General features: G+C 36.0%; 1 protein-coding gene across 9 annotated transcripts in view; it reads right to left on the bottom strand.

Moving 5' to 3' along the window:
* Positions 1–931: 931 nt before the first annotated feature.
* The window catches only part of SLC9D1 (solute carrier family 9 member D1), a 33854-nt gene continuing 7297 nt past the window's right edge, over positions 932–27488 (bottom strand). For 2 of the 9 annotated variants that reach the window (XM_075136573.1, XM_075136566.1), the window contains 11 exons: positions 26289–26468; positions 22374–22565; positions 21378–21506; positions 19333–19425; positions 17977–18163; positions 16895–17012; positions 16129–16324; positions 9627–9777; positions 3490–3569; positions 2832–2981; positions 932–1242 (listed from right to left, as the gene is read on the bottom strand). In XM_075136573.1, the coding sequence (XP_074992674.1) occupies positions 1129–1242; positions 2832–2981; positions 3490–3569; positions 9627–9777; positions 16129–16324; positions 16895–17012; positions 17977–18163; positions 19333–19425; positions 21378–21506; positions 22374–22565; positions 26289–26468 (1590 nt within the window). In that variant the 3' untranslated portion in view covers positions 932–1128. The other 7 variants (XM_075136581.1, XM_075136591.1, XM_075136613.1 and 4 more) reach the window with 7 other exon arrangements.

Raw genomic sequence — 27488 nt, forward strand, 5'->3', positions numbered from 1 at the left:
CATATAACGTTTTGAAGAACAAAACACATTTAAAATCACATTCAAGACACTGTTTTTTAAAATATCATGATATTTTAAACAGACTAACAATTTATTCAATGTAAATGCAACATATAAAGTCGTGGAGTTCCAAATACACATCCAATCTGCCATTTCTGCAAATTAATTAACTTAAAATAATTTCAAATCTAGCATAGTGTCAAATAACATCCAACCTCCAAAGTTACAGAACTGATGTTTTTCACATCTGCTTGAAATTAGACTTCCCAGTTTTACTAAATTTATTTTTGATTTAAAACAAAGAAAAAAACTGTAAACAATTACTGTAACAGCAGTTCGCAACAAGAATGGGTGACAACTGTCAGTCTTCAAATATAACTTAAGTTATGCCCTTTCTTACCATCAACTTTTAGTCAAATATGTAAATAAATACAAGAACTAACACAAACAAAAGTTACCACTGTAAGAAAATACATTATATGTTGCAGTTTGGAATAAAATATCACATAATATTGGCTGCATCATTTGGAACATGTATTTGACTGCTTAGAACAGTTTGATGCTAAACAGTTAAACCTCTTCTTCGTGTAGAGGACTACACTTTTACTCACTGTTAGAAATGTGTTTTGTGATTAACTTTATACTAGTATATTAAACTCCTAAATGTGAAAATGACTCAAGTCATTTAGTGAAGGAAGATACCATAGGCACCATAATATATATAATTTTTTCTTTTTAAACAAAATCTGGTGATGAACCAGCAGTAACATAGGATGAAAATTAAAAGGCACATTCAGGCAAAAAATAATCAACAGCTTGCATGATGCTATATATTTAAAAAAAAAAAAATTATGCTCAGAATAATTGATTGGATCAGGAACAAATATTCTGGCAGATTCTTATCTGCCAGAGAGAAAGTAAATTTTGTAAAAAAATTTGTGCAATTCAAATTATATAATTTTTTTTTAATATTGAGTTTTGTTTTAAGGTCAGTATAAGGCTTATAACCAAGTGCACATTAAGAGGACTGACTACTCAAAACCTCGTTTTCTCAGTGCATAGAAATACAATGAGCAATGAAGATGTTCCTTGCAAGAAGATGTATTCTTGTGTATGTGCAAATCTTAATCAAGTACTTGAGCGTCTTTCAGGTCTCGGAACACATTTCATAATCGCAGCTCTCCATAGGGCAGGAGCAAGTAAAAGGCTTAGAGTAGTCACACTCAGAATAAGAAGATAGACCTGAAAATTGCAAATAAAAGCCGTTATTTCTCTTAGGTACATAGTAAACTAAGAAGTGACTGGAAGTTTGAGGAGATCAGACTTCTGGGCAGTATTTTCAGGAGAGTTCACCTGTCTTCCTAACCAACTATGCATATTGCTACAAAAGCAGACAAGTGCACGCTCAAATCATCTAATTATCTGTCTACCTGGTTTAAAGATACAATTACAAAAACAACATTATGAGCTTATAGAAAACCAATTATTTACACGTATAGTTAAGAGGTCAATTTTGAAAGCTCAATATTTGCTAAAAGGTCAAAGGCCAAATACCACTTTATTTAAAACAAAAACAAAACCACCCAAAACTATTCTGGTTTAATGATATAATGGGAAATTTCACTACTATTTTATATACTAAAAAAAGCAAACAAAAATCCCTTTAAATAATACTGCACATCTTCTGAAAAAAGATTTTAACTACATATTCTGAATGAGACTTATAAAAAACAGCAGCAGGAAGTAGTTTTGAGGTCTCAAACAGAAGAATGACTTTTGGAAATTTCAGAGGTATATAAACCTATAAAGTAGATAATCACGTGAGAGCTGCCACATTAAAAAATAAAAGCTTAAAGGCCTCCAAGCTCAGTGGGTGGGCCCCTAAACTGGTTCTGTGATCATGTATGGGTATCTTGAAACTCTATACAAACATACAATATTTATAACTCCTAATTATATGTAGGAGTGAACATGAAAATGAATCACCTTTACCTATACAAGTGAACAGCATTCTGTAGGTTTTTAACACGTGCTTTATTTGGAATTGGATTCAGCCCACTTGCTCAAACAATGAAAAGCTTGGAGCGCCAGCAAGTACTTTTGTGAACAAAGATACAGAGGAGAAAGCAGCTAGCACTAGAAAGTGAGGTCAGTGGTTCTATCTCTATAGCCATAATTTACTTAATTTCACGAAGCAGACTTCATCTTGAAAAAAATAACGTTCTCACAGCTTCAAGATAAAACTAAGTTTAACGTTTCTTTCCCAGGGGATTTTTCTCATGACTACTGAAAAAACTGGTTGTTTCTTCTGCAGAGGATTTAAAATGAACAAGCTTTGCAGGTAAAGATTACAAGTTTGTTTGCTTGTTTAAATGTTAAGGCAATTTCCACTTCACCGTATCTGCTCTCTAGTTCTTATTTACTGATATTTCCTTCTTTAAATCCTATACTTTCAGTTACCTCTTTCTATAGCTATATCAAGATTTTAAAAGCAAAGGCTTCTCAGTCTTAGTGACTTGGGTGCTATCTACCACTCACTGCTCAGTTAATAAAGAAGTTAAGTAACAGCAGTTAAAGTAAAGCATTTATAACTAAGCTATTTAAAAGTAAACCCTCCTATTTAAAATACAACATGAAACAAGTAAAAAACGGAACTAAGAATCCTGTCAGGGACATAGATGTCTCCATTTGTATGGGTTGATTCTACTCGTTAACAGCTGAGCGATGCCACAAAATTAGAGTGTATTGGTATTTCAAATACACTGTAATACAAAATCCCAGTAAGTTACTCAGGTGCAAAAAACAAAGTTAGTAACTATAGAACAGCTTACCTCCCGAGATATGATCCCTGCTCTGCGTGCTCTACTTCCCAGAACAAAAGAGAATTCACTGACTTGTGCCAGTCCTGCTGAGACAATCCACTTGATATACTGGCTGGTCTTTGGAAGAATCAGAGAAAGGACAAGCACTGCCAAGACAAACTTTAAAAACATTTTTTTGGGTTGTTGTGAATTTTGGTTTTGTTTGGGTTTTTGTTTGTTTGGGTTTTTTAAATAAAAGAAGTGCAATAAATAAAATAGTACTATCTTTGTAAGATACATAACATTAAATACAGTAATTCTGGACATAAACTAGTTGGACTTCTAAATGTGTCTTCTGTATTAATGTCAAGAGACAAATGTACATTGCACAGCAAAAAGTAGTATCTTGTTGATAACTTTGTCACAAATCCCAAGCTAGATAAAGATGTTTCTCCATGGGTAACTTACTGTTAATATTAAATACAATCCTTTTTTTTTTTAATATCCTAAAAATGTTGTCTCAAACTGTATACTAATCAGAAAGATTCCTCCAAATACAGATTCACAGTAAAGATGTATTATTCCCTGTTATATCAGATGTTCAGTTCTTGCACAGAATTTTCATTAGGGCATGCATCACAAAGATTATTTAGACTATTAAAAGATAAAAAAGAGAAAAAGAAAATACCTTCATTATGACCACAGACAATGTAAGGAATAGTAAGACTGTGAGTTCATATATTACAAACGTGGGGAAAACGTGAAGTCCTAAAAGGAAAGAAAGCAATATTTCAAAGTTTAAGGCCAATATCTTACTACAATAATTTTCTGAGTTAATAGTAGATTTAATTGCAAGACTGTATTCTCAAAAACAAACAAAGAAAAAGCCCTAACATACCTACCAACACTACCTACTTGATCACTAAAGCACTTCCTGCATTATCCAACCATTTTTCCTTTGGAGGGGTTTAGCACAAACTATGTCCCCAGTTGAGTTAAACTGTATATGACCGATGCATGAGCACTTTCATTTATAAAGTTTTCTCTCTTCCACACCAGTCAGCAATCCAGAATCTGAACTGAAACACACCTCTAATGAAAGCTATAAAAATACTGCAGGAAAACAATTCCATTGTTCTGCATAGTGATTGTAACATACACTTCGCTAGCCATTTAATATTTTTGTATGACATGGTCATAGACTATCACTGTGGGAGGAAAGGATATTCAGTATTTGCATAGACTATAGCTACAACAGAAAATGTAGCTGTGTTGATCCCATGACCCTCACTTGCAAACCCTGAAAGTCACCTGAACTGGAAAAGTCACTTAGACTGGAATCAGGTAAAGTCATAAACCCGTAAGCATGGTCTAACAATTAAGGAATTATATAAAGCCCCATTGCTATGATGTTGGTTTGTTGGGAGTTTTTTTCGGGGTGGGGTGCCTGTCTTCCCCCCCCCCCCTTCCTTTTTTGCAATTTTTTTGTCATTTTAATTTGGTAGTTATATGAAGCAAGATAACAAGAACCATAAAGAGCACAGAAATTTAAAACTAAATCCTGCTAATATTAAACATAAGAAAAAGAAGTATTTGTTGGAGAAGTCCTGGAGTCACTGAGGAAGAATCTTACTCACAGCTAAGTCCACTTTTTCCTCCTAGGGTATAAGGAACTTGTGCAGGCAAACATAACTGTATCTTTGGAAGCTCATTCCTTTTTCATAAAAGCTCTTAAAAAGAAGAACCAAAATAGTGATGGTGTTCCTGATAAATCCGTAATAGTTGGCAGTTCTCCAACCCAATTATTTCTGGTGAAGAACAAGAGTTTAGCTTTCTAAAGCATGAGGCATGTAGATCGATGCTGTAACTTCTTATTTTAACGCAAGACAAGTTTTCACTAATTTTCCTTGCCCCATAGCGCTGCAGACCCAGAAGGACTGTAGAGAACCGAGTCATCTTCTTTTCCTGAGTGCGCAAGAGAAGTTACGTACAGTAACTTCACAACGTTTTGTCCATACACACATTCCATCGTGGATGGAAATGTACTTCAAGTACATCAGAGATTTTTATGGAAGTACTACCCAGTCACCATGTACACACCCTGTTTTATTTCTTAATTTCCTTCCAACTACTGAAGCACAAATGCAAAAGACTATCAGAATAAAGGGAGAGATGGCAGAATAAGAGGGACGAACACCACATCAAAAAAAGAAATCCAAATGTGTGCACACACACACGTGGAGGGGCAAGTAGCTTCTCTTTTTTTTTTTTACTGTGTATCATGTGCACATTGCTCATTACCTTTAGGCCAGTTCTCAGAAACATACATGAAAAGCAACTAGAGAAATACAGCCTGTAACAATGTCATGTTTGATAAGAGGGCCAACATCTAGAATTGAAGATTTCAGAGGGAGGCTATAAATATAGCCTAGTGCTCTCATCACTGGTGGAGCTACCTCTTAAGTTCTGGAGCAGACAGGCAGTCTGAAGTCCATCTGAACTGCTGCCCGACGTGGAGATTATTACCGTATTCCAAAGAGCTGAGGCACAAACTACCGCAGATTTCTATACCAATCCCGTAGAGGTAAGCATCTGCAAGGTGAAGCAACATGAAGGTCATCAGAAAGATTAACTTCATAGACAGAAGGTACATGAATATGGGCATTTATTTTGATGGTTTTAATCAGACTTTGTGACTAAGCTCAAGAGTCACTATGGACTTGTTCTCTAAAATGGAAGAAACGCTTCAATCAAATAATTCAAGAACTTCAGCATCATCATCATCAGGTAGCATGTGGCATGTTGGCCCATCACCAATAGCTAGGATATCACTTAGGTACATTTTCACAGAGCTGAGCATAAGCCACTGGACTTAATTCTAAGCAGTGTTCTGAAATAACTGGAATGGAGGCTTTGAGGTGAAGGTGCCCTTGCATCAATGTCAAGCCAAAAAGCACAGTTCACAAGTATAAGTTGGTATGTGTTCTTCTGTGGACGCTTACAAGCAAGATTTTGCACATTCTTTTTATAAGTACTTTTTTCTTAACAAGTAAACTCCCTCTGCCCCCCCGATTAGACAGATTCCACCGATCTGCTGAATGGCTGCTGAACAGCACATGAAGATCCAAACGTCATGACCACATCCTGGAAGATCCAGCATCAAGAAAAGGAATCTTGGAGATCCTTGACAGCAAACAAGATTACAGAAACCAGAACTCTGTTGCTCAAATTGGAGCCAGCAGAATTAATTCTGACACATCCTCAAGACAGGACATCACTCAGAAAAAATCACGTTAGCGATCCACTGGGATGCTGTATCTATTAAGAGTCTTAATGAACCTAAGATCATAGCTAGCAAATGCAATAAATGCTACAGCCCTGGCTAGATTATTAAGTAGCAGAGGGCAAAACCAACATTCCTCTCCATCGTTCTGCAAAGGGGGAAGTCCTCTTTGTTCTAATGTCAGTTCTGAAAGCTTGAAACCAAGTTTCATTGTGTTCCATGCAGGACAACAAAGCAGTAGAGGAGAAGGCGATGTATGTATTCACCTAATGAATTCCAGCTGGGATCTTCCTTTGGTTTCTCTCAAATTCAACAGAAATGTTAAGAGGCTCATCAGAGAAACATTGCGTGTGTGTTTGTTCTGGACAGTGGTAGTACTGACAGTGTCAGCATCACCCATCTTCTGAAGAAAAAGACTGCGCTGTTAAAGGGTTTTCAGCATCTTGCATTCAAGGTTCAACGCTGACCACAAGATTTACTCAGAAGGGAAACATGGAGCCTGGCAAGTGAGTACATCTGTACAGCACACTGAGTACACACAACAATTCCATACGCCTTGTAGACCGACAAAAAATGGGATATTGGAGCCTTTTTAAAAAAAAAACAAAAAAAAGGTCAAAGAGTCTATGCAAAGATGCCTTCCATCCTTCTAAAAAGCAATCAAAATAAAATGATGCAGAGGTGGAAAGGGAAGGATATGAGTACTAGGTACCAAAACAGAAATGAGAAAGAAAGTTCTCAAAATGTGGCTCTAAGGGATTGATCCAGATGTTCTCTCAAAGATATTAGTGAGGACAGAGACTAACAGGAACTTTCTAACCTCAGCAGATAACATAAATAGAGCCAGAAGTCTTGAAGAACACACACAGGCCTAAATGAATCTACAGATGGAGAATAACTCAAAGTGCAGCTGTTAATGCCTAACTGCAAAGGTATATTATTCCCACAAATGCACCCATGTGCGAATCTGAAAGCAGTAGCATTACACAGGTCAAGCTAAGGGCAGGACCACTGTGATAGATATTACACGAAGTACTATTCAGCTCAGCTTTTAGGCACCAGAAGGATTTCTGTAGTGAGAACAGAAAAGCAGGCATTTCAGACAAGCAAAATAGGAACTAACTTTTCCAAATGACATATTTATAGTCAATTAAGTCAATTCAATTAGGTCAACTTTTTCTATTTATTCCTTTATTCTAAAAGGAACAGAAATTATATTACTGTAGTGGTGTACCATGCCACCTCAGGATCTCGGGTGTTTCTGCTCTCTATAATAGGGTGTTTGCTGCATATAGCAAAAAGCCTTCTCTTTAGGCAGGGTGGCAGAATCCCTGTGGTCTTTACATAATTTCACATAGTAAATCTCTATATATTTATAGATACGTATCATTTGCATGTGTACATATATAAGTAGAGAGCAAGCAAGAAGTTTTTTCTTACTAATTTCTTTTTTAAAAGTTTAAGGAATACTTTTTATCCTACTCAGGTTTTCTTTGCAACATCACATCACTCCTTTTTAAAACCTCCTTGCCAGCCCACGGAACTTCCTGTTAACCACAAAATTTTAAAGTAATTTAAAGTAAGGGGGGAAGGGTGGGATAATCTTTATTTGGGGGGGAGGGGTTTTTTTGTTTGTTTTTGTAGGGCTTGGGGGGGGTTTTGAGGGTTTTGTTGGGATTTTTTTGTTTTGGTTTTTTTTACAAGCAAGCATTGTCACATTTTGTCAGAGGCCTATAACATAGCTCATTCTACTGATTTTTAGCTAACTTTCTTCTGAGGCAGGAATAACACCCATTTTCTGTAAACCACACACTTGTTCAGCAATTTTCCCCTTCTTTCCCTTCTTGCAATTATAATGATAACAACAGTTAAATTTTTTAAAATTCTGTAACAGAACTACTAAGGTAATTTCCTTACAGTGTAATGCAGGCTATATGGAGTGCTGCCAGCATGCCAACTGAGGTCTTGCTATTTTCTTGTACTCTACCAAAGTCTTATCTCTAGTCTTAATTTACGCAGTCACAAGAGCGTAGGACTGTATTTTTATTCAGTCCCTTGTAAAATTAACTTTGCGCTTATAATTACTTGCCATGCTTTCTATCCCTGATAACACTATCCACTCCATCACCATCTTTACTGAAACACATAAACAACTTACCTGTGAGCATTTAGCAATTACTCATCCAACCTTGTCAGTTATATGGGCCCAAGAGTTTTACCACAGCTCACCACTTTCCTCCCTTTATTAAAAAGTTATTAAAATAAACATGCCTATTACTAAGCAATCTGACTGATCATGGGCTGTGTAAAACAAAAAAATCAAGATTGGCAAGTATAACGATTGCCTTTTTATTTTGGCAACCACCAGAAACAGCTTTAGTTTCTGTTATGAAACAATGGGTATCAAACAGGTATATGGGGAAAGGCATTAAAATTATGCTGATGAGATTTCACTGTTGTCTGAATAAATATATGGAGATAAAAAGAACAATAGAAAACTTAAAATAAAACCAGAAGAAAAACCAAGGGTGGTCTTGAAAAAAACACCAAACCCGAAGAATTTCCGAGTAAGCATGGGCTGAAGGAGGTTGGATTTGTGCAAAAGCCCACATTCAAACCCTCTATTTTAGACTTTGCAGCGCCCCCAAAATAGGACATGCATCTCCTATACAATCCATAGGGAGAGGCAAGTGCTTTCACAGGGCCTCTCTCCTCGTTCACTGTACCTAAGCGCTTCAGTAACCGTTTCCTTTAGAGAAAGCGTGTTGGGGCATGCAGGGACAGCTAGAGAATGTAGCAGTTCAAAATGAAGCTACCGTATTCTCAGAGTTAACTTGTTCTGGATAACAAGCATGATGAATTACTCTCCTGGTCTTAGGCATCAATGCTGCATTTCAGTTGGCATTCAGGTAATCTCTGAGATACATATTGTTCAATTATTTTTTCCCTGCGTTGAGAATACACACATCACGTTTTCCTAACTAAAGAAACAAGATGCTATAAAAAAAGATCTATTTCTGGTATCATATTCTGCTTTTAGAGAAAATCAAGCCATAGGGACCTTAAATCTACTCTACCAACTGACTCAAAATAGTAATACAATTTTAGTATAAAGTACAAATATATCCACTGTGAAGAGAGAACAACATTAAAAAAAAAAAAAAGGGCAAAAAAACCCAAACCAAAAACATCTTTTTACCTTAAAATTTTTAGGTACATATTTTAAATAGCGCAGACAAATTCAGAATTAACAAGGAACAGCTGACATTAAAACAAGAATTGAGAGTACAACATGGAAACTGCTTATGAAAATGAATGTTACATTTAAAAATATTAGCAAAGTCAAACCAATATTGTGGTCAGTTAACATTTTAGTATCTTAACAAAATTAAAAAAAAAAAAAAAACAAACAAAAAAACCCCACAAAACCCAAAAAAACCCCACACCTATCTCCTCCCCCCAATTTGTAGACACCTTTTTTTTCCCCTCCCCCACATTTTTAGATTAACACTATTTTTTAAGTAAGTTTTCTTAGAAGTTACCTATAGATGCAAAGAAAATGATGGCAAGAAAGTCACGTATTGGTTCAATACAGGACATAATCTCCTCAGTAACCATGTGACCTTGAGAAGAGATCAGAGCTCCGGCTAAGAAGCATCCCAGCTCCATTGAAACATCCAACAGCTCTGTGATCTGTCAAGGAATAACAGAAAATCTATTGCTGTTTCCTTTAGCCCTGAGTGATTTTATATACCATTTCACAGAAATTATACAACTGTACATTATACTGAATGTAGGAAATTACTACGTCTTTATGCAAGTTCAACAACAAATAGAATTCAGCATATTTCAGTGCTCTGCGGTATTGTATTTATACAAAAGACTCGCAAAACCAGTTTCCCCTCCACGTTATCTCCTTCCCCACAAAAACAAAAATAAATTTCTTAATCTACATTGTAATGCTTTGTGTCACTGTTAAGGATAGCATCTGATTTCACAAAAACAAGACAGACCATAACAGCTTTGGACTCAGGATTGCATAATACATTGAGGCTGTGAAATAAAGCAGTAAGAACAGCATATTTTCCAGCTGTCAAACAAAGGGAAAAAATAAAAATCAAAGCTTATAATTTGGGAGAATAGTCTCAATGTAGCAGAAGTCCCAGGCATAAATTACATTTTATTATTGTAAATTGGACTAAATGTGCCTGTGTGCTTTACTGAATAGGGATGCATTTAAGCCGGTGAAGTAAACTGCTGAAATGAAGCACGATATCGGTTTAGAAAGAATTCAGACTGCTCTTCATTCTTTTTTCTTTTTTGAATATAGTACTAGCAGGAAGAGATGAAACACATGTAAAGAGACTGAACTAAAAACAAAGAAACTGCTTAAGGCAATGCTCGGAACATTAAAAAAAGCAAGCAGCACTTTTAGTCGGTATAAAGTATGTCTTAATTACTTCAAAACCATGCTGCTGCAGACAGTCATCTTACTGAGAAAGGGCAATGCTATTAATATTAATAGAACATTTAAAACTGAAGACTTATTTCCATACTAATTTAGATTAAGCAACAATACACCATAGTACATTTATGGACAACATTCATCATATCTTGAACAGTGTTACACTGTAAGGTATGAAGCTAAAACTCAAGTGACTTGAAATTAATGGAGGAGAGCAAGAGACACAATAAACAAGTCTCCAAGCTATGCATAAAATGCCACCTAAAAATAACCCCCCGACTTTTGTGCATTGAAGTATTAGTGTCTGAATGCTCATCACAAAACTCCATTTGTGCTAACAGTCTGTAATTTATTGCAAGACATTTAAGAAAATGAATTGGTTCTGTCAACTAATGCAAATAGTTGCTGATCAGGCAAAACCAATAAAACAACATTATAACGTTACTCTCGTTTTAAAACAAAAGGAATTTCAGTGCTTTTCACCACAATTTGAAATTGTAAGAGGGAAGAAGAAAATATATACAAAAGGCTTTAAAATCACCAAAAGATGAAAAAGATAAAGGAAACAGTTATGAACAGGAAACATTTAAGTTCTTCTCAATCATACATTAGTTGTTTTAAAAGTCACAACCTCTTGAGTATGATTAAGATCCACTATAGACTCTTCAAATAAAGTTGGAATTATTTTTACTATTCAGCTATAATCCCCCCACGCTTAAGTGTTATCAGCTATAACAGAGCTCCAGATCAAAACTTTTATAGCTAATATTTTAGGTATTCACATGTACATGGTTAGGTTACCATGTAAGAAGGCATTTACCATCTCTTGTGTCGGAATTGCATGATACTGTGCTGTTATGAGAATCACTATTCAAGCAAGGAGCAATTTAAGTGTGAAAGAAACATGCTCGTTCAGAAAGCATCAGACATAACTGGAGCAAACTGTCTGTCCGACTGGGTTTGCTCCCACCGCATAAAAACTGAATTCCATTCCTTCACTCTATGGCAAGCTAAGTATGAGCTCAAGGGCCCGGTAGATAAAAAGGCAAGTTTTGCTATTTCTTGCCTACTCTCGAGCGACTACACAACTTCAGGTCTACAAAATCTACAGGTAACTCTACACACAAAAAAGTGTGAAGTGGATGAGAGGGCAAGAAAAGAACCAAAAATAACATTATTTTCTTAACCCCATCCTCCCTCCTCCATTCTGTTCTTCAAATTTGTATCTAGATTTATACAGAGACTCCTTTTACTATTCCCATCCTGGTCTCTGGTTCTCCGATAATATTACAAATAAGTGGATAATTTCCTGAAGTAAATCTGTAGTATCAGGGTTTATTATAAATAATGTGTAGGCGCACAAACACACACGCACACACTGGAGAGGGTTTGTTTTACGGGCAGGAAGGCACTCTCAGCAAAATTTCTTATATAAGCAAAATTTGGAAAGTATTTTGCATTTTGTATTCCTTCTCTGCTTGCATCATTTTTAATGTTTTGTCTTTACCAAACAGGGCTCCAACAATTACTAATCCCTGGGCTCTGCACTGTCCTCTTCTCAACTCCTACATTACAGAAAACTTTTTCAGTCAAAATTAAATGAAAAGTTTTGTCAATTTACATGTTTTTCCCAGTACAATTTAGTTTTCAGTTGTTTTCAAAGGTCCCATTTTACTGTAATTCAGAAAGGATTGCTTTGCTTTCACTAGAATATTGGATTTTTATGTTCAAATGTTCTACCATAGCAATAAATAAAGAAATAAACATTACTGCTACAACATGTTCCAGCTGAATTTCAACCATTTGTTCAGCAGTTGTTTTGCCCATATTCTCTAATAATGTGTATCTTATTGCTACTCTTTAATCATCATAGAAGCTTAATGAATATGGTAAGCCAGTAAAATTAAAGAAATCCCTGATGGAAATAAATGTATTAGAATTTCAGGCTTTAATAATTTAAATCTGCCCAAGAGTGAAGAGGTGAATTCTAAGTTTGCATTTTAAGGAAGTAAAGCCTTAATGGAAATGGAAACAATTTTTAGTGAGCCTTGTAAAAAATCCATCTCAACTGTATTTTATTAAGTAATTAACTAGAATTTGAGATTACAGTTCTTCCTTGATCTTCTCCTTTTAATTGATAGTAAAGAGTTCATAATCAGGTTATGAGCCATTGAAGAGTACTCCAGGCAAACAAGGAATGACATTCTGAATACACTGCAGGAAAAAGTATGTACTTTTTCATATATAAAGTACTGCAATAACATAGCTATATTTTCTTTTCATCTTTTTGGTATATAAAGCAAGCTGGCAATTTCCCTCCATTTGCTGCCATCATCCCAGGTCAACCATAATGCAGTCAAACTGGAAGCCACTTCCCCCCCCCCCCCATGTGTATGCACAGTCCTATAAACATGTAAATGTAACTGCTATCCTTCTTGTCAGGTAAGGGGTTTTTTTTTTCCAATTCCTTAATAACATTCAGCAGCTAAGTTTTAAAACATAACAAAACCGACTACTGTTGTCCTGCAGATATCTAATACAGCAATTCATTATCAGAACAGCGTTTAAGACAATTTTCCTTGTAATGTTTCTGTAATGTTTCCTTGTAATCTATGATTCTATGATTCTAATTTTCCTTGTAATGTTTCTGTACATACATAACATGAAAAAGCAACACTACACCAGTGAACACTCCGGCTGATTTGTAAGATGTTCTTCAGTTCACTGTGGTGTGTATCTAGACCAAAAAGTACCAGTCTGGCCATCAATCCTAAATGGTCATATTTAAAACCATAAGCTAGATTTGCTCTTTATGTTGCAATTCAGGAGAACAGTTTACCAATAACAACAATAACAACAGCAGCAGTATCTGCATAACTCAAAGCTTGAAAAGGAGTTGCTGAAAGTGTAATCAGGATCTCCTGAACCTCTGTTACGGATGACAAGGTACAGGATTGAAAGATGCACAACTGTGTCTCAAAATCAGCTAGACTTTTATAGGACTGGCGCTTGATACAATCACCCCACCCCCAATCTGCCTAACTAGTTGAGGGGAAAAAGGGAGGGGGAATTTCAGTTACTTCTGATAATATCTGGGAACAGAAAGAGGTATCTTAAGCTCCAAATCTTGGTAAAATATCTCATATTCAAGATTTGTTGCATCTCTTTTACTCTAAGTTAGTTTATCAAGAAGAGATGTATTTAAGATCCTGTTTCAGATTTAATGAGTTGCAATGTTATCCAAGTGAGCCGAGCAGTTCAGAAATGCTCAAAAGTCGCATCCATACAGAAAGTTCCTCAACTGACAGAATAATCCCTTACGTCAAAATTGCTTACTTGCTTCTGTCCTATCCTCCCTCTTGTTTGCTCATTAGAATTTTGGTAGAAAAACAGCAATTCTTGTTTTATTAGTCATCTGAAATATTCAAACACAGGAAACGAGTAAAATAAATTAAGTTTCTATATAATGTGCATTACATGTGCTAGTGTTACAGATGAACCCCACTACAAGATAAACTTAGGTGGGCACTAGAAATCCAGTCAACACTGAAGCATGTAACAGGTAACTATATGCATGTTAACTGTATGCATGAAGCAGGCATACAATATCATTCCTACCCCCTTTGTCATGTATTGGAAAGGATGAGGCCTGCAGAATAACTCACATGCTAGATGGAGAGTTAAAATATTTTGTTTAAAAAGGTCTCTCAAGTTTTCTAAATGGAGTCACAGAGTCACCTTTGGTTAAGGCCACTAAAATATGCACTTTCTTATTCCTCCCTCTTCAAAAGCTTTTTTAGAATTACACCAGTATGGAAAATTCTGTGTTTGCAGATAGTTATACAAACTCCATCAATATTTACGCTTGGTTTTCAAAGGAGAAAGATCTTTGCAGGAACCACAACAGCTTAACTGTTTTCCTACGTGGCACCCAAAAACCTTAATTTATCCTTTTCAAACACATGCAACATTATTTCAAATTAGATTGCCAGCCCCCATCCTATGTTTTTATTCCTGACACAGTAGGGTATCTATCTAAATTAAGATTTGTTTTCCAGAAGATTTGTTTGTTGAACTGTTCAACTGGACAACCAAATACTTTTTGGGGGTTTTTTTTGGTTTGGGTGGTTTTTTTTGTTTCTTTTTGTTTTTAAAAGTCTTTGTGCTCAAACCACAACTTGTAGTATTACTATAATGAATTTATCACTGTCAGTGAATATCAAGCACCTCAACTGGTTTACTGAGGTTACATGCAGTATTCTTTGTACTATTCCCGTTGATACATTATTTATCAACTTTAGAAGGAAAATTGCTTTCACTTAAAGTACATAAAATACTTGCTCCTTCAGAAATGCTTCCCATACTGAAGAAGCATTCTGTTTTACAGTATGAATCCAACACACAAATATATTCTCCCTCAGGTTTGTACACACACATATATTATGTAAAGTCATGTAGACAAACTCCTTGTACATTTGATACGTGACTTAGGCACAATACACCAACTTCAGTCAGATCAGTCTATGTAGGCCATATTTTTAATGGAAGTAAGACTGCTTCTAGATACCATAATATTTCATGCAACTTTTGTGGTTTGGTGGTTGTTTTTTATTGAAGTTGTTCTACAAATGTTATGTCTGCTTGTTAGAAAGTAAAAAGGAGAAACTAGTTTTGTTTGTTCTCTTATTAGATGGCATTCCTGTTTGGAATATGAATAGCTGTTTAGAGGGATGGCATTTTTAACCTATACAATAGAAATCAACAAATTGTAAAGCTATGCTCTCACTAACTTCTTTCTTGACCTTCTTCCTGAAGGTGGTCAGCTTTCTCTGTTGGACCTGTAATAATTAAGCAAATACTCCTAGAAAAAAAGACGCATGCACAGGAACTTTTTGGGATAACTTTTCTCGGAAATTCTCAAAGGACATAACAATCTGCACATCCAGGATAATGGAGTTTCAAACCGACAATGTTATCAGCGACTGTCACATTCTGTTCTCCAGCAGAACAGTTTTTCAGAGGGCTGAAACGTGAGATAGAAACAAACAGAAGGAAGACTCAGAGGAAAATGAACCAAACTCAAAAGGGATATCAAAACCTACGAACCTTAAGGCATTTCCCTACTTTCTCAACTTCATCCCAAACTGTTTATCTCCCACAGAAAGAGAGAAGTATTTTACAATAAAAACCACGTTGAGAATTTGCTATTGGAAAGAAACTTGTGAGCCAATGTCACAATCGGCCATTATCACTATCTCAAAACCCATCCTAAATTACTTTCAAACGCATCAAGTAGCCCAAAATTAAAACTGGAATAATGATGCTTTAACTGGCTGTATTAAAAGTTACCAGCAGAAGTTCAGCTGATTGACATTCAAAATTTTATGTCGTCTTACTCAAATATGCTGTAATGCATGAATCATCTGTGCATTTGGGGTTTGTTTTAAAACATTTTAGAAGCAAATAATTAACTACAGAGGTACATGGATATGCAGTAACAGTACATGCGATGGCTTTTGTGATACTGATGCAGTAAACTACCACATGTATCAAAATATTTTATTAATTTAAAAGATTACCGTTAACATAAGGAAGATGAATGCAGTTACTCCTAGAATGAGGATTTCTTTATTCCCTTTGCTTTCTGCATGCAACTTGCGATAATATGGTCCTATGAGATAAGTCTTTATAACAAGACATACGAGAAAAACAGCAGCCAGAGAGAAAAGAATTTGGCCAATCAGTATCAGTATTCTCAGTATTTCCTTGAAAATGCTGGAAGAGAAGAACAAACAAAACATTTCTTTCAAGTGTTCTTATACCTCCCAACCAGTTCCCCTTAAGTGAAGAGACCTAATTCCACAGATGTTCAAAACTGAGTAGCTACAGTAAGATATTTAGATACATTAGTAAACAAGATGAATACTAAATCTGCTGAGTGCCCAGCAATCTCTTTTACAGCCTAGAATTTACTTCCACGTTGATTCAAAAAGATATTTGTTGGTTGATCTTCAAGGTAAGCCATCAGGCTCAATAATACTATCACACACTCTTTGACAAAAATATGTCTTGAGGGAATAAAGTAACTGAAGAAATGCACTTATTTTTTACAATAACAAATTTTCACTACAAATTTTAAGTAGTGGACAGGACTAAGGCAGCTAGAGCAGAAAGAATATCCTCATACAACATGACAAGTACAAATAGTAAAGGGAACTCACAGAACAGAGCGTGTATTTTTCATGGAACTGACGTTAACGGTAGCGCTCTCATATTCATATTTGCAATCTACATACTAATTGGAAGGGGGTAGCGGAAAGATACATACAATATTTTTTTTTTTACCTGGAATATGTGCTCACTCCTGCTTGAATAAGTGTAGGCATGACAGCTATAAATAAACCAAGCTGCACATCCTGCATCACCAACATGCCAAGTAGTACACTACTGTAGTCAATATCCCCTGTACACCAACAAAGCAGTCATGGAAACGTTCATCAGAATCTATGAATGCTTGCAGTGCTCAGAAATCTAGAAATGTCTTAATCAAATGGAGATTAAGTATAGTTCTCAATGGGATGAGGTCATTCAAAGCGTTCTGGGTTTTTTTTCCCCACCAGTAAGTAAATTAAAACATATACAAATGAAGATATATATTAAAAATATAAATAAATTATTCATATGAAGCTTCTGTTACACAATAAAAATATAGACTTTGCTTAGCAATTAAGCACTAGTTATGCATTTACTGGAACTTCTTTACTGAAAACATACAGTCTTTAGAATAACAAGACACATGTAAGAGCCAGCATGTGTAAAATATACACTTTGAATTTAGGCATTAGAATATGAATATTCTAGGGGGTCGGGAGAACTTCAATGCAGTATGTATGAGGGAGGTTTAAGAAGAAAGCAGGATGGCAAAACTTTTGAAAGGAAACATTTAGAAGTCTTTGAGAAGCTAGCAATATGGCACTTGAAGGTACATATTTGAAGAGCTCTTAGCTATGAAAGACTACCTGAGCTGGTCTTAGTTTGCTGAAGAAATATGTGAATTATTTAAGTTAGCCTTTCTGCCCTGATGACAGACTGGTAGTAATGGTCTAACCTGGTAACCTCTTAAAAAGCACAAAGATTCCAGGCCCTCAGTAAAGTTAATTCTTAACATGGAGAGTACTGATTGGGCTACACTGTCTTTCTCTAAAGAGGACTGGCTACGTAAACAGCAGGCACACCTCATAACACGAATATACACAACACTGGCCGGTGTTAAAGGAGGATGATCACTTGTAAACCGGACTTAACAGTGGGTTTTTTTTGTTTTTTGTTTCGTTTCTTAACTAGTTTTTCTCATACTACTACAAAGTCAACTTCTTTCAAATTTTATTGTAGATACTACAGTAGTCCATATTTAAAATCATACTTACCTTCTTTATCTCCTCGAACACTACCTGCAAGAAATCTTGACACCAATGGCGTGCTTGATAAAGATAAACAAGTGGAAATGAAGACACTTTGTGTTGGTCTGATTTGGAGCAAGTGTCCCCACAGTAAACCAAAGGCAATCATCAGAACTGTCATGTAGCAGGGTCCTTGCAAAGATATTTTCCATACCTTGGGAAGAAGACAAGTTCTTATGATCAAGTCCGATGACACTTTTCTCATTGGTAAGTTACAATGATTTTTCAGCGCAAAGAAGCAGTGAAAGATGCATGATTTGGGGCTGCAGTGCTGGGCCACAGAAGTAACAGGCTGTCCTCCTATACATCCTAAAACTCTGAAGTTACTACACCTAGTAGATAATATTCTGTGCCAAATTTCCCAGGCCTCACAGACAAGTTAAGGGGCACAGGTCCAGTATAGGTTGAAATATATTAAAATCATCAAATGGAAGACCAGTTATTTGATGTGATTCCAGGGTGGGGAAAAAATGGGAGTGGCAAAGACCATCATCAATACCAGCAGCCCACTCCACACTAGTGAGCGCACAATTCTGAAGTAACAATTTACATACTACAGTTTAGGAACCCTTAAATTACTGTTTTTATCTTTGACTTTAGATGGACTGAAAATAGCAGATTAAGCTGAATGCTCATAAATTTTAACACATTTCAATTAAAGCTTTTATAGTCTCATGAACTCACAACCATCAGTTTAGGAACAAATCACACAATGCAACTCTTTATATACATAGAGTCTGTACATATTTCGCAGCAGTATTTTCCACTATTAAAATTCTAGCTGGTTTATGAGATAACTTTTTTTTTTTAAATTAAGACCAAAAGAAACTTGTACCTTTTTGCTGAATCCTTATGGCCACATCATATAATATTCCAGATTGTGCTAACATACTTGCAGAATCAGTTTATTAGCCAGTACAGCACGTATCATCAATTCAGTATGCAGTACTTAACAAACCGATTTTTTTTATAACAGGACTGGCAAACATCACTGGACATTCCATAACAGCAACTGCATGTTACTGCATGTTAAAATAAAGCAGAGATGGATTGCCATAAATTGTGTGAGATTTTTCTAGTAATCAAATTGTTTTACTAAAATGAAGAGGAATAGCAAATTTTTTTTTTGGAGACACCAAATAAATAATGCATTCTGTTCTTTCCAAAGAGTTAAAGAGAAGAAGCAAATGTCATATTTGTCTTTTCAAAAATGTACAAAGTTACACCAGTATATTATAGGGAGAATGTAAAAATCTGAAATATCACTGATAACTTGAACATTAGCAATTAAATCTGTAATGTAGAAGTATTATACAAAAATACCTTTCTTAATCTTTCAGGAGAAAATTCCAGACCAACTAGAAAGAGAGTGAAGAATACACCAAACTCTCCTAACGTCTCCACCTGTACAATAGACTTTTAAAAAAATAAAATAAAAATCAGTGCACATCAGTCTACTTATAATAAAAAGCAAATTGTTTCTCATTATGTTTCCACAGGTAGCTCATTTGCTGGTCATATGACATCAGAAGTTCCCTCAGCATCTTTAGGGTTCAAACATTTTTCCCATCACCTGGCTGCTACTAGATAATTTGGTTGGATAGTGCTGGTCACCCAAAACGCTCATGTGCGTTGATCTAGGTAAGCTAGCTTGCTTGCTTGTTGAAAATAAACAGGTTACATTTTACGCATATGCTATTAAACCCCCAAAGCTTGCATTCCAGAAGTTACTTCTGGCTAGTTATTTTATTGGTCTATTGGTATAATCATTCTGCTAGACTGTAGTTGCTGTTCTGCTCTCCATCCTATAGACTCCATGCATCCACCTCTCAGACCAGTACAACTACCAGCCTTTCCACTTCAGAGAGAAGGGTGCAAGAGCAAGAAAAATGGTTGTCTTCCTTGTCACAACAGAAAAACCTAACATTTCTTTTCTATGTATTTACAGTCCAGAACAGAAGAGGACGGGGTCTATCATCAATCATAGAGAAGTGGAGATGGAAACTATCTTCCCTACCAGATTAGAATCTGCCTGCCTCCTGAGTTCCTCCAACATTGAACTTTTTTTTATGAAATACAGAAGAGACAAAAGGAGAGAGTACAGACAAGAGCCCCAGTCAACACGAACATTTTCCGGATGAATAACGTTTACTCACAGCTCCACAAGAAACAGGCAGCTCACTAAGAAACTGTTCTAAAGAAACCTCTTTCATGCCTGTTCTGACCACATCGTCTTCCTCAGTGTAAGTCTCTGAAAATTTGTTGTTGAATCTCTTTCTAATGCCAAGCTTACAAACTTGTTTCTCAGTCTATTTGGTCAAGCTTTCCAGACCTTCTCAACCCAGAAGTTATGTACGACACAAAGGTTATTATTTAACTTCAATCTCAGAATATGAAAATTTGAAAGTGTAATATTTGTGGCCGCCTCTTCCAGTAAGAGATTGACAAAATCCTACAATTTCTACTCATCCCTACTTACTTTTGAGCCCAACAGTCGTTTTCAACAAAAGTCCACATAAGAGCAGAGGTTGCAAAGACAGTAAGTTCCAAGCAGTTACGTGGATATCAATGTAATAGACATGTGTAACTTAACCGGACATTACCATGCAACCTTAACATGTGTTCTGCTTTGCCTGCTGGCTAAACAGTCTGTTAATGCACACCAGACCACTAATCAAAACATGTGCAATGTCTAGCCAAGCACAGCCCACGGTTTCACATGAGCTAGTAATCAGGGTACACGTGATGGAGCTAAAAAGGTTCAAGAGACTTCAGGAATGTGGGCAGGGGACTGGAAAAGAACTAGGGTGACTAGGATGGATGAAAGAGCTACAGAGATGCAAAACAACTCTCCAGGAAGCCAAGCTATGCTACTCGGGGAACTATTTGTTTTAAACACTTCCTCCGCTGCCAACACTGACTTTTTGCAAGTTTCTGAATATTTGATGTAATTTAAATAATTTGGCTCTCAAATGTAACGCTTTATGATTAAAGACAAAAAGGAAAAAAAAAAAAAAACCCAAACCAAAAAACCTTACAACACACAACCTTTAGCTTTCACTTTCAACAATTGCTTATGTCATGATTATATACGAGGGAAAAAATGAAAACAAAATGATTCAAAGACATAAAATTTTAAGGCCTCATTTTGCAAAGGTCCAGGTTTGGAGATTTTTTTTTTTTTAAAAAAATACATTTGAGGTTGGCAATATCATATTCTTTTAAACTTCCCTAAGCTCCCCACTTACCAGGCTATTTTGCATTCCAGAATGAGGTGTCCATTGCCAAGTCTAAGAGACCAAACTTTTAAAACTACTTTTAAAGATTTCAACAAATGAAATCAGTCAAGCAGCAACTTGCACACTTACCTTGATACTATTTAGTCCTGATGGTCCTAAGAGTACTCCACAGATGATATACCCAAACATGGTTGGCAATCCTATTGTTGTGCACAGCCAGCCACATGGTAAAGACAACATTCCTATTGTCACAATATCCTAAATATTTAAGATTTACAAATGTGTTAAGATAAAGGACACAGAAATTTGTGATGAAATTAAAGACTATCTTTCAAAAGATAAATAGAATTATAAAATTAAATGTAGAATGCTGCCTGTGAAAAGAAAACACAACTTCAGTAAACTAACCTGAACACTTTGTTGTAGGTGTAAGCACTGCAGTTTTGCAGATGAAGCAGATGAGGTACTGACCTTAAGTAATTGGTAGCTTTAGGGACTTTTGATCAATCTATTAAATATTTTAATATTTTAAATACATTGTAGGAAGTAGACAGTTTCCTGGGGAATTGCTGGAGGAACGATACTTTGCATTAAAACAAAATGGTGAAACAGATCCATTTTGGTTTTGTTTCGTTTTGGGGTTTTTTCGTTGTGGTTTTTTTTTTTTTTTTTTTAAAATCCCAATCCAGTTATTCTTCATGAAGCACAAATACAATAAAAAACATGTCTATGTATTTTCCAGCATCCCTTTTTTCATCACAAGACATAAACAGATAAACTCTCTATAGTGACAACATGCAAGTGGCTTATCAGGCACAGCAGTAGCTTGCTTTAACACTGTGCAGTGTGAGAGAAGGGAGGGTGCCCCAAAGGTGCAACAAGTTAAATCAAATAAAAACAGAGAGATTCATGCAGCATCACGATCAGTCTTGTGAAGACTATACTACGAGCAGGGATCATAGTACTGCCAGATCAGCAGTAGATGGGGGAATCACAAATACTAGGGTAACTTTAGAGGGACAAATGCTGAAACTATATTCAATCCAACCAAGCAGTACTGGCATGCAAACTAGTGGGACTAAATCTTACCAAAGCAAATGACAAGAATGTCTCTAAAATTATTACCTTTATGAAATGATGATCAGCACGAGGAATGGTTGAATCTCTGGGCTTGGTAAGGATATACTGATTGTTCTGGGAATCAATAAGCATACTAAGACCTAAGTCATCCTCTACTTCTCTTTTTGAAGCATTTCTTTTGGAGTTGGCTTCATCTTCTTCCACCCTTAAAACCGCTTCAAAGTTTACACCTCTTACCTGTAAGAAAAAGAAAGCAAATAACAAAAAAAAAAGGGGGGGGTGTCAACGAGGCATACACTAAAAAGGGAAAGACTATTAAGTGTGCTTGAAGTTGCTCCAGAATTTGTTGACCCTGACTAAAAATACTGCAGTTTCTTCTTAGAGAAGTCCTTCAGTCTCTTTATCAAAACTTGATGTCCATAACTGAAAAGGCTATAATTTGCTTTACATTTTAAAAACTAGGGGTTTTCCAGACCTCTTTAGCCAAGTTGTCCAACCAAAAAATATAGAGACAGGGTTCCAAAGCTGTAAAATTCCAATTCAGTATTTTCAATTGCATCTAATCTGAAATATTTTTTTAAAAAAAGCTTTATCACATTTAGAACACAAAAGGCTGGATTGAAATGTAACTTTTTATTCCCTTGAACAAAAACAATTAGAGATTACGAAGTGATATTCAGTTCACAAAAATCTGAAATAATGACTGCATTCCAAGTCAAGAAGAAGTCACTGTCCTGTAAATTTGAAGGAGAGAGGATAAGAACTGTTTCTACCTAGCTCTGTCTTCAGTGCCTGTAATTACAAAGTGGAAGACACTAGGATGGATGATTTCATTATTCACTGTCTCTTAAATAATGTAGATTTTACTAATATTCAGAAGCAGTTAAAGTTGCTACTTCTTTTAGACTCCAGCGAAGAGAGTAGGCTGTTTTCATTCCAATGACTGACTACGAAACATTCAGCTTTTCTGAATTGCCGTATTTTGCCCAAGCAACTCCCCAATTTAATGAAGAAATCCATTCACATAAGCCATCTATTAAAAAAACTCCTATTTTTCTTTGCTGATTCCCCAGCATATTTCCTCAAACTGTTCAGATAAATATTGCATTTTCAATATTTAACCTGCAATTTTTATCCTTTTCTTCCACTCCTTACGTGTCTCTGTGTGTGTGTATAATTAAATAAAAACTTATATTGTGGGAATGACCTCTTCCCCTGTTTTTGTACATCATGCAATATGATGGGCTTCTAAAGAATTGGAAGTCACTAAGAATCAGACAGAGGGGGGAAAAAAAGGAATTTGAAACAAATTATGAAGTTTGCAGAATTATTTAGAAGCATAAAATAGCTGCTTCAAACATGAGCATTTTTAGCTGTTGGGAGTGAGAGGCTGATGACCATTTTCTTTTTATGCATTATGAAAGTTGTCTTTTCACCCTTTTTTGCCCAAAACCTGTCTTTTTATATATCTTTTGCCTTTACTTCCCTAAGCTCCCCACTTACCAGGCTATTTTGCATTCCAGAATGAGGTGTCCATTGCCAAGTCTAAGAGACTAAACCATGTTTTCACGTTTTCAACTGATGGGAGAAAGCAGGAGCAGCTGCATGCCCCATACCTGCAAACTATTCTCACAGTATTGGAGCAAAGAAGAAAGGCTTCCTGACAGTCAGCAAACAGGAAGAACTGTTTCTAATCAGAATACACAGTAAGTGCTCAATCCTACTATTTTTCTGTCATCTTTGTTCCTGACCCCCTCTCCTACACCTCATTGCTACTCCAGGGATACTAAAACAGAGCTTAGAGCTTACTGTTAAATGTTGGCTCTGCAATATAAAGCATACTTTACACTGACTTTCACACTGGAATCATTTCACTGTTCAGTGCAGTGTCCCCGTCTTGCAGATGACTATTACTTTGCCTAAAAAACAAAATGCTACTAAGCCAACATCTGTTCTAGTATCTTCTTGGGGATTTAATGTTATGACATCAGCAATAGTGTTTACTAGGCAAAATTATCTTATAAAATACATCAGCAGTGAAGCATCTACTTTGAAGCTCTGGAACTCCATATAGTTTGTTACATGTTCCTTTGTATTTGGTACCTTGTGTGTTTGGAATCTAACCAAACTTCTCTGCATCAAAATTAAAAATATATCAAAAATCATATAAAAGCAATGCAATTGGATAAATACATTCCTCATCTAGTGGAATTCACAGTCTAGGTCAGAAACAATGTTAGGAAAAAAGGGAAGATGTTTGTAAGATTAAGACATTATGAAAAACAATCTTTTTTTCTGTGTAATATATATAAAAATCATACATTGTGTGGATATTATGGTCCACTTTTACAAAAAGAAAAGGGAACTGACAAAAGACAAACTATGCTAGAAAAGCAAGAATAGATGGCACAGGTTCATGTGAGCTTCTAAATACTAATAAATTTGAAGACATAATGAGAGAAAAAGTTATTTTCAGGATTTTATTTCCTAAAACAGCAATTCCTTAAAGCAGGTTGTACGTAACAGAATACAGGGCGCAAATACTCGTCTTGCATTAAGTGGGTTAGCTCAGGTTCTTTTTTTTTTTTTTCATTTTTACCAATTACACTTCTCCATTTGATTATATTTTAATAGAAGCTTTTGTATCTTTATCAGACTACTGATGATTCTATGAGAGCTGCTTTGTTCTAATGTTCCAGTGTTCTAGCTTAAGAGAAAACACACTAGATGTTTCTTGCAAAGATGGAGATGTAAATAGTCCTCCAAGTTGCATTTCATGATTCCTTTTCTTTCATGAATAGAGATACAAACAGAAAACCAAAGAGATACAGTGGAGAAAAAGGATGCATTGGCATTTTGCCAATTAACAGGTGTAGCAGAAGAAACCTCATTCCTGGTCTCTTTAAAACGTGCCGTTATACCCCAGCGGAACAGACGAGGGCACTCCAGCTAGCTCGTCCCTTCCCCGCTGTTGGTCCTGCTAGGTAGGATTCCTACTGGGTACAATTGCTGCGATCTGGTGTACACAAAATAAAAAGCTGCTTTCACTTTCTCTCAATACAGGTACAACTACAAAAAATGGCCTGGCTCTCTACTACAGAGCAACTGTTTTTCCTCCTCAGCAGAATTCAAGAGCTATGCTCGCCTCAGAAGTCCACCTGCAAATCAACAAAAACCTTTCAAGAGCAAAAGCCAAATAAAATTGCAACCCATGTTTACGCAAACAGGACCAATTTAGAGAGTCAGTCTCCGAGGTCAGCACAATGGGACACTAGAATAAATTGATGTACTCCCAGCTCCAAATACATACAGCCTTACCTGAGGGATACTGTCCATCATGCAACATAGAAACAACGAACAATGCAAATAGGCCAAGGTACGAAAAGCAGAGGAAGTCAGAAGTGGAAGAAAGCAACACCACAAACATGTTTCAAGTCCTTACCTTGAACAATATATCTTTTCCCAGACTGTGAAAACTAACTGCAAGGATTCTTGTTCTCCCATAACTTTCTCAACAAAATGAAAGAGAAAAAAAATGGAGACTACGCTTAACTCCATATCCTGCAAAGTCTAAATATCACAGTTCCCACCACCACCACTGAAATGTCATAACTCCCATGGGCTGTATCAGCAAGATGGACTACACTTGTCATTGTCAAAGTGGCAGCTGCAGGGAGGACTTTCAAATCAAAAACACAGAAATCACTAGCAAAAAGGAGTGATTATTCCTGTTTGCTCACTCCTAACAAGCAACCATTCTATCACTAAGTACTGTCTTCTGTTGAAAGGTAAGGAAAAACAAATGTAGAGCCAAAAGTTTTTTGTTTTGTTTTGTTTTTTTTTTAAATAGTCACTATAATTCTAACAACTATATAACACAGGAGAAACACCCCTACAGTGCAAATATCAACTACAAAAAAACCACACCAATGAAAAGACTGGGTCTAAACCATCACTTACAGATTTGTTGTCATCAAAGGCATGCTCTTCTATTTCTTCTTCCAATCTATCAGCTGCCTTCCTGACATCTTCTAGAATTTCATCAAGCATTGACAGGCTTTTGTTTTGATGCTGCATGTTCTTAAGGGCTTCAACCTGATGTTTTTCTGCTGCTAAGAGTTCGACGTATTCCATTTCTTCCTGTTGAATTTTACAACACACAGATAAAGTGCTGGCCAGGCCTTCAAGCAGGAGAACATTTGACATAAATGTACACTTCCTTTGACACAATACACCTTACGGAATTGCAAAAGCAATATAGACTTTACAATGGCATTTGAAGATTGCTTTCTCTTGTGCCAATTTTCATGGGGGGAAGTGGGCAAGAAAAACAACAATCAAACAAAATATCCACCAATCCACCTTTTCTAATCCATTCAAGAGTAGAGCTGCCCCAAGGTTACGATCCAGAAAATACAAGAAAGGAATTACTTTGAGGAACTCTAGGAAGTATTTTAGAGCCAAGTAAAGTTTAGAGCTCAGTGCTTTAGCAGGGAAGCATAATAACGTTGAAAGCATAGCTGTGCTAGCTACAACAAACAAACAAACTGGAAAGAAAACACAATGAATCTTAATTTTATAAGCCATTTTATAAACATGGGAAGATGTCTGTTTATGGTTTTCAAAAATTACAACAACTGTGGAAACAGCTACAAAAAAATAAAAGCAGTTGGGAGAGAGTACAGATGAGCAGTTAAGCACTCTAGCTGAGGTTCCTCCTTGTGTTTCCCAAGAAGCATTCTTCCTATCAGAAGTAAAATACCTGACTTTGTCCATCTTAGCAGTTTGGGCCTCTTGTCAACTTGCACTAATGACTCCTGAAATCCATTTCTAGACTCCAGAAGTAAGAAAAGAAAAAATGCTGATATGGTTTGATATGGTGTAAAAATATTTCAGTAGCTTCCCTGATAAAGTTGTGATGTTTCAGGTTCAAAAAGACAACTAAAAAAGTAAGTTTTATTTACTGATCAAGACTGGTCTTAACACTGCCCCTTCTACATGGTTACCAAGATAATAACCAAATATAATATTTTGTGTATTGACAGTATAATTTGAGGTTTTTTGGAAAAAAGATACGATGATTCGCTTCACATTCCTACATTCTTTTAAAGATTTAGATGAGAGAGACCCTACTTCTGTTCTTTAAGAGAGCCAATATTA

The sequence above is a fragment of the Calonectris borealis genome, chromosome 1 (genome assembly GCF_964195595.1).
Source record: "Calonectris borealis chromosome 1, bCalBor7.hap1.2, whole genome shotgun sequence".
In the NCBI taxonomy this organism is placed as follows: domain Eukaryota; kingdom Metazoa; phylum Chordata; class Aves; order Procellariiformes; family Procellariidae; genus Calonectris; species Calonectris borealis.